This window comes from Cladosporium halotolerans (genome assembly GCF_011745625.1).
Source record: "Cladosporium halotolerans strain TM138-S3 chromosome Unknown Sca168, whole genome shotgun sequence".
Lineage (NCBI taxonomy): Eukaryota > Fungi > Ascomycota > Dothideomycetes > Cladosporiales > Cladosporiaceae > Cladosporium > Cladosporium halotolerans.
The window spans coordinates 1-8,121 of record NW_027191618.1 but is presented as its reverse complement, the minus strand read 5'-3'; the positions used below and the strand labels follow the sequence as shown (position 1 = coordinate 8,121).

General features: G+C 51.3%; 2 protein-coding genes across 2 annotated transcripts; one reads left to right on the top strand and one right to left on the bottom strand.

Annotated features, from left to right (window-relative positions):
* Positions 1-636: 636 nt before the first annotated feature.
* On the bottom strand, positions 637-1,793 carry WHR41_09509 (uncharacterized protein). Its single transcript, XM_069378112.1, has 2 exons — positions 1,423-1,793; positions 637-1,368 (listed from the first exon to the last, which is right to left on the bottom strand). Exons 1-2 carry the CDS (start codon positions 1,594-1,596, stop codon positions 1,126-1,128), a joined length of 417 nt encoding a protein of 138 aa, XP_069224885.1. The 5' UTR covers positions 1,597-1,793; the 3' UTR covers positions 637-1,125.
* A 2,368-nt stretch (positions 1,794-4,161) lies between these two features.
* WHR41_09508 (uncharacterized protein) lies at positions 4,162-5,471 on the top strand (the record flags this gene model as incomplete). The annotated part of the gene is made up of 3 exons (XM_069378111.1): positions 4,162-5,061; positions 5,152-5,194; positions 5,250-5,471. 3 exons carry the CDS (start codon positions 4,162-4,164, stop codon positions 5,297-5,299), a joined length of 993 nt encoding a protein of 330 aa, XP_069224884.1. The 3' UTR covers positions 5,300-5,471.
* Between the last annotated feature and the right edge of the window lie 2,650 nt (positions 5,472-8,121).

The window sequence follows — 8,121 nt, the reverse complement described above, 5'->3', positions numbered from 1 at the left end:
TCTGGTCTGCTTATATAATGACTTTGCCAATGTCTGTTTGTCTGATTACGTGATCAGACAGACAGACAGTCTGTCTGTGTCTGTCTGATGAACACCCTGTTTGGGACCACCGAGCTATCGTACAAGTCCCTTCGCATGATGGCGACATCATTTATGCGCTTTCAAAGATGTCGAAAGACTGCGATGACAACATGGGTGTCCTCGCTTGCATCCAGCGTGTCCTCTGGGTCACTTTATTTGCGCAAATACAACTATTGCAACCAGTGGTGCAGAATAGTGGCCACAAGAGCCTTTCAAATGCTGCTATCGCAGAGATCGCGGGGAAAAGTGATGTCGAAGCTGCAATTCTGGCGAAGCAAGCTACAGCTTGACGAAAAATCGTCAGATTGATGTCGACTTTCGGAATTTCCGCTGTGCTCTACATGGATAGACTCAGTCTGGATTTGTAAGTGCTCTCTGCCGCGACCGACTCCATATCACTGACTTTACCGAGCTTGTGTACAAAACTTTCAAAAGCCCATATTGAAGAGGCGAAATTTTCGCTTGAGGGAAGCGAAATATTGGAAAATACGCGCCGACGTGACGACAAGGCATGCGAGGCGATCATGATGGCTTTGGAAAGATTCGAGGAATTTGGATTTGACACGGAGACCTTCATCACAGCTGAAACAGATTTGGGAAAAATCTTAAGAGAAGGACAATCACGAAGTCTGCGACAGCTAAAGGACCAATCTCGCGCATCTGCGAAAAAAAGACGTTTGGAGATAGCCGGTCAGCTCACTAATGGCGGGCCATGGCGAGCAGGTTCAGGACAAGTACAGCAGCCAGAACCGCCCACAGAAACAAACCCTTGGCAAGTGCCACCAAACCCCTGTCACCAAACAAACATCACCTCCGATTTGGCCCAGCCATTGACCGTACTGGGAATAACGGGAGACACCGAACGCGGGAGACACGATAATCAGTGTCTTGGAGGTCCTCAGGAGTTCCAGTTGAACAATAGCGCTGAAGCACAGATGCGTGACTGGAACACAAACGCTCTCGACTCGGTCAACGTTGAACTGGAGAACTTTGAGATGCTCCGGTGGAACCGTGCATTTCAGTATTTCGACACTGCCGAAATGATCAATCACTCTTCGTAGATACAGTGAAAAGCAAAAAGTAATATCCTGCGTCACAGGTCCAGTGCATGACCTGATCCCAAGTATAGATTCCACCTCTTTCTGCGCTATCCCCCCATGGAAGTTTGCTCATTTCACTGAGCACAACAATTCCAGGCGCTTGGCCGTACGAAACCCCGGGAACATTTGCGTTCCAATTTTGCGACGCAGATGGAATACCCCAACGCATCTCTCGGCCATTCAGGATCTACGCAAACGTCAGTGATCTTTACCGACACGGGCTATCCGTGATTTGTCTCACTCGTTCAACACTTTCTTTTGCAGCCCTGATTTCGGCCGTCTCGGTCACAGTAATGTTTACGAACGGTATTCGTCCAGGGCTTTCCTTCTCGCCTTTCGCAAGCACAGACTCTGCGTGCGCAGCGTCGATCGCATCGATCTTGCCCAAGTACTTTGCGGATTGTTGTACCATCATGCAGTTGAACTCGATGATCCGGCGAGGCGCCCTTGCCGATCGGTGGTGCAGGATACCTGGAATGTTTCTACTTTCGTAGTCAGTCCTCGGAGATACACACCCGTGCGATAACGGGCAATCGAGGCTCTGTTACTGTTTTGGAAATCGGCCAACGTTGTTGATAATCGTGGTCAAGGTCCGCGTGATTTCGGATCCTGACGCTGGGGAGGAGGGGTCGTGACAGCTGGCTATGCGGCTGGATCCAGAATGCGCGTGGGGCTGCCAAGATAGACGTCATCAGCTCGTTTCTTCCCCGCTTCCGCAACGCTCGAGACAGTTGCGTTTTGTTCACAAATGACATACGATTATAGTGAGTCTGCCTGCCTTAATGTATAGCGCCATTCGAGGCAACCATCAATAATGAAGGAACAAGCTTGAATTCCCAGTGATTTTGAATGTCACCAGGCACACCAAGGGTTTCGCGCACCTTCCGAGCGGAATGTTACCTTTGCCGGTGTGTTGTCCTATGTCCATATCCGGCTACCATGGCATGCGTTGTCTAGCCACCGTGCGAGTGCTCTACATCTGTGGAGGTACAGGCTATGCCTTGGAGGAAGGTATTATGTGACTTGATCGCCCAGCTGTGGTTGGCGGAGCATCGTTCTCTCTCGTGCGCATCTTTGTCGTCTTCCGCACGGCACAATAGCTTCAGCGTAACGATACAGATTCACGGGCTCTGGTGCTTTTACAATTACAACCATGACGGCATCGGCTTGATATCTGGCGTTTCAGGAGCTCTATCAAAAATGATCCTCTAGCACATAGTGCCCCCTAAAAGAAGGCGTTGCCATGGATTTCTTGTTTGGGAATCACAGAGACATATGTCATATAGTTCTACCATGTCCTTGACGCAACTCCATGTTTGTCAACGCTATGGGGGATAGCCCCAACCTCTAAGTGAAGTCGTGCACGCGTGGCTTGCATGTCATTCGTATTTTGCCACTACGCTTACCCTGCGAGCTGTATTATAAGGCCGCGCACGGCCTCTGTTCTCCTCGTGGAGTGCGCAATATTGAACAATCACCTCATTTGATCGGATCGCGTTCTTGCCACCATGCTGTCGACTGAAAAGTCGCCATCTTCTGATGACATCTTGGGGAGACTCGTGGTGTGCAAGCCCAGTCAGCGCACTACTTACAGGTGCGATCATTATTTCTACCATCTGCCACATCTTCTGGACTCGGGACAACAACAAAAGTGCAACCGTAAAGGTGGCTGTAATGCATCAATACTGGTATCAGATTTCATGACGTTGGTGCCCATTCCCAAAAGCACATTTTATAAATGCTGACGAACTGCGATAGAAAGCAGCGAGAATTGTACCCATGCTGTAGGTGTATGCTAGACCGAGCCCGCGTTCGCTGACCCTCGTCAGTATGGTGTAAGCCTTCAGAAAACTCCACGACCGCAGCGGTCGGTACGATGCAACCAAATCAAGACGACGGGACAAAGAAGACCGTACAATTTTACGTCTATGACAAGACCACGGGAATAGCGGGGAAGGCGACTTCGTACGAAGCTAAAAAAAGGGCACCACGCAGACTCAGAGAGAGCAAGGGTGTTGAGATCTTAGTGTTCACTGAGGGAGGAAACGACGAAAACGAGATAGGATAGTCCTCCCACAGGGATGACTTGTTCGATGGTGTCGTAAAAGAAGAGTGTATCTGCTGGCTCGCGGTGATGTGGATGTTAAGGCGATGGTAATGCCGTAGGACTGCATGCTGGAACGAGGCTCGACCTACTTGTACTGTCTTTTGTTTTTGCTACCACGGTCGGTATCGCCGAGATCCAGACTGCGAGAACCCTTGTCCATACTTCTACCCATCACTTGCCCGGCCGCGCCCCGCGCCTCGTCCAAAAAGTGTTTTGATACGTCTCTTGGCTGATCCACAAATTCCTCTTATGTCTCATGCGTCGCCACAAGAAGCGCGCACAGCGGAATGCACGACGAGTCGTGCTCGAAGTAACCTTTGTGCATCATTGTACCTGTGCCAACCACATTGTTGCTGGATGGCTCTATGCGGTATAGTCAATGCAGCTGCAGACGCCTTTATAGAGCGAGCCGAACTCAAGGCGCTGCTGTGGAACGCTCTCGACCTTGACCGCCGATCATCAACCCTTGTGTGCCATCGGCCTGCCCTCAACCGCCAGCTTTGCTTCGCCTGTCTCGCCTACCATGTGATACCTTGATCCATCGAGCAAGTGACTCTGGTCCTCGGGAGTCGTCATGCCAAGACTGCGCAATCTTGATGCTGGACGCCCGAGGTCTTTTGCGGTATTGTGAGACGTCTCTTTAAGCTAGCATGGCTTTGACTATTACCGTTCTTCGTGAGCAGCTTCATATGCTACCCTCAAGGTACTCAGTATCCACGACCTTCTTGTCATCTCCATAGCTTCATCCGGCACCCGTCAACCTTGTTAGTCGACCCACACACCATACAAGAGAGACCGCAAAACATCAACACGGGTAACCACTCTTGTTGGTCAGCTCTGCCAAAGTGAGAAACTGCCCGCATCAATTCCGAGATGCCTCGCGGCGAGTGTGAATCCTGGTCCTCCAACAGCGATTTCCATCCCGGCGCCGAATACGACCTTTGTGGCTGGCTGGCAGAAGGCATTTATCACACTGTCTTTGCTGCATCACACAAAGAATCCCAGCAGCAAGTCGCCATCCTCAGATCACTCCCGTTCGAACATGTGGAATGCGGTCTGCGTGTCTTGCGCGTGATCAAGTTGCTCCGTCACTTTCACCACGAAAACATAATTTCAGTCTTAGCAGTCCCTCGACCGCGCAACTCTGAGTCCTGTCAAGAAATCTACATTGTCCAAGAGCTGATGGAAACGGACATGCAGTCGCTCATAATGGACGGGAATCAGGAACTGTCCGACGACCACTGCCAGTATTTCCTCTATCAAATCCTGCGTGCGTTGAAAGCAATACATTCTGCTGGCATCGTTCACTGCAATCTCAGCCCTTCAAACCTGCTGATCAACACCAATTGCGACCTCAAGGTGTCCGGTTTTGGTGCTGCGCGCCCTTCAACGAACAGCGATGTTGCCAAGGGCACTTCGACTGGACCAGTCGGCTCCCTCTGTTATCGTGCACCTGATATCATGCTTCCACCGGGGAGATGCACCACGGCTGTAGATATGTGGGCCGTCGGATGCATATTTGCCGAGATGTTGGGCCGCAAACGGCTTTTCTCTGGAACCAGGCATGAGGAGCAGCTTGATCAAATTTTCGATGTTATTGGGACGCCTTATTCGAAGGACTTTCGCAAGCTCGACAAAAGTGCGCAAAGGGACCTTCAACGACTACCGCTTAAGTCGAAAAAGTCTTGGAAAGGATTGTTCCCGCGTGCTTCCGACCAAGCACTCGACATATTGGACCGACTATTGTCCTTCAATCCTAACGAGCGCATCAGTGTAGGAATGGCCCTGGAACATCCATACCTCAAAGTGTACCACAATTCTGCCCACGAACCTGAAGCGCATCGTATACCTTGTGGCTATTAGAACTTCGGCGACCTCATTTGTCTGAGCACTGATGGAGCGAGAAGTAAGTCTGTATTGGGAGATCCTGGTACCCAGGCATACTGACGTGCCCGACATAGAACTGATCGTCCAAGAAATCGAAAAATGTACAACATATCCGAGGTCTTGACCAACCACGGAGACTGAGGAGTCTGATCATTCAATTGACGTTCTCTACAATTTTATGCATCGCGTGACCCGACCGGAACTGTATCTCTGCAAGAAGGGTTGGGACGACTCGCTCCCTAACGAAGGCTGTCAGGGGTGATAGATCCTCACGCATGTAGTGAAGGCGCCGATGATGTAGAGTGTCGATGGGGTCTTATTATCAAGCGGCAATTAAACTCCACCTTGATGGCAATGCTACTCAAGTAGACCCAAATTCGCATCTCCTCAACATCTGCTGCAACAAACAGTGCGCACGCGACCGTGCCAGCAATGGCCGTCTTCTGGATCGAAGATCATGAGGAAGGATCCGGAAGGCCCGGTCTTCCAAGCAAAATCTGGTCTCTCTACTTCGAAGAAGCACAGCCCAGTAACGGGACGTCGGCCTGCTCGCCTCGCGCGTACTACACGCTTCAACTTCAGTGTTCAGACGAAGCAACCACGGGGAGCCCGCTTGCACGTGCCGTGTCATGTTTGCTTAGTGTTTGTGCTTGGATGACAACAGACCCCTGGCAGGTGGCGCTTGCTTCAGCTGTGAAGGCCACTCGACAGGTGTTTCTCGTCCGACTTTGCAGAGTGGAGATGTGAAGACCATCTAGGCAACGAGGTGACCCAGCCGACCCCTGAGTGCTGATTTAGTGGCGTCAGTGGAGACTATGATAGCCCCTAGCTTCTAGGTGCAGGTCGTGCTTCACATGCTGCTGTAATCTTCAGCCGACGCCATCCAATACAGCCTGGATACTAGGGCTTTGGCAGTCAAGTCCATGCTTTGGGGTGAACCAGGATATTGACGAGTCTCAAATTTTGCGCCAACGCACTTGGCACTTTTTGCGGCTGAATCTTCAAGGCAGCATCAAGCAGTAGTGCGCAAGAGGCCTGGGTCAGCGCGGGCATACTTCAATATGCTGTGTGCGCATCGAGATTCTTCACGTCAACGGTGCTGACAGGAGTCATCGAGGATATCTGTTGTCTGGAGAGGAACTTTTGAAGTTGTGCACTTTTCCGAGCCCCGAACAACAAATCTCGCTCCTTTGACATGGCCATCTCTAAATGCAGCAAGCTGGACAAAAGGCGAGACCTGACGTCGCAGCGACTTGCCATCTCTGGACAAATGAGACGACCAAAAAACACAGGGGGTGCTTGCGAGCAATGCCGTAGGCTGAGGAAACGTTGTGACAGAAGACCAATTTGTGCTGGATGCAGCAGCCGTGCCGTCGCTTGCGAGTATGTCGCCTGCGCCCGACCCCAGCGGCCTCTAAATGCTTTGTCAAGTTGTCGAAAGATCTCCGCGCAGCATGAAGGCGATGAAATAGCCCTGCAGCTGGAGCAGCTACGATCTCAACAGCTCCAACCCGACACCGGTTCAAGCTCCCGCAGCACGGTATCACCAAAATCGATCTTGGTTTGGCCAAGCGTGGCCAATCTTATGGAACAAATCTCTGGAACCCAGGCGAAGATTAGCAGTCACTCTCAGCAGAGCCTTTGGATATACGCAGAACCGACCATGTCGCTGACTGGGCTAAACTCTCGCCGCGAAAGCCCGGAACTTACAGCCACCACCATCAACAGCTACTTTGCCAATTATGTGGAGCAGATCCATAGCATTTACCCCTTTCTCGACATACGCAACGTCCGAGAGCTTCTTGACGACTATATCATGAGCAACGTCGCGAGAGTGAGCGCCCACAGATCTGGTGCCCATGAGGGCCCCGACGGACACTCGAAGCGTCGAAATGCCTTGCAGGTATTCGCATCTTCCCAAAGAGTTGACTTGGACAATGCGTTGATACTTTTGGTACTAGCACTTGGCGAGGTATGCGAACATACGAAGTCTTCGTCATGCCAGCAAAGAGATGTAAGCCGTGAGTTTGGCAATCCTTGTTCCCTTCCGGGTGCGAAGTGGTACACGCAAGCCATGAGATCTCTTTTGGTAGCGTCTCAAGACAGAACCCTGACGTATGCTCAGGTGTATCTGCTGGCCGGTCTCTTTGCTGCACACTTTGACCGCGTCAAGGAGAGCAAATCATGGTTTGCGATAGCGGGCCAGACTCTCCGAAAACTGGTGGGCGCGAACGATACCTATGGCACGAGTCTCCAGGCTACTCCGCAATGTGAACTTCCACGGACTTTTAGTGAGTCGTTGACACTGATCGCCGCTTGGTCGTGTTTGCAGCTGGAGAACGAAGCTCCGCCCCATGCGGATATTCGCACAAGTCATCTTGCGGAGCTCTCCACTTTCTTACCTTTGCCGCAGGACTGGACTGGAACAGAAAATTGTCAAGCGACGTCGCAAATCCAATACACAAGAGGCCCTCCCGAAGAACTGCTCCTCTTCTTGACTGCGCAGATATCCTTGGAGAAGCATCTTGGGGGCCTGTATGATCGACTATACAGGCAAGAGCGCCATTCCACATTCCACGTTGTAAGATTTGAGCTGATGAATTGCGGAACTGTTCTTCAGGAGTGGAGAGACCATCTGCCCAAGAATCTGCGATGGAATGACTCGGATGGTCCTCCCTACGACATGCTCCATGCGCGGCTGCGTGCCAAATACTGGAGGGTCCAGTACTTGATGTATAGACCCTTCTTAAGCTTCGCTCTGAACATCCGGCCATACTATGATATCGGCTACACAGTCAAGCAAGCCGCTGTAGAAATTTGTGTCATCACGAACTTGCCGAGCGAGGCGTTTGTCTATGAAGCCATTGCGGCAATGAAAGAGGAACGATTTATGGATGGTTGCCGATCCTGTATCGAAGCCGCTTTCCAAACCCTCCTGGCATTTGA

Coding starts and splice junctions, on each gene's coding strand:
- WHR41_09509 (XM_069378112.1), bottom strand. CDS start 1,596: ATGATGGTACAACAATCCGCAAAGTACTTGGGCAAGATCGATGCGATC. Junction 1,369..1,422: donor CAAAAGAAAGTGTTGAACGA/GTGAGACAAATC, acceptor ACGTTTGCGTAG/ATCCTGAATGGCCGAGAGAT.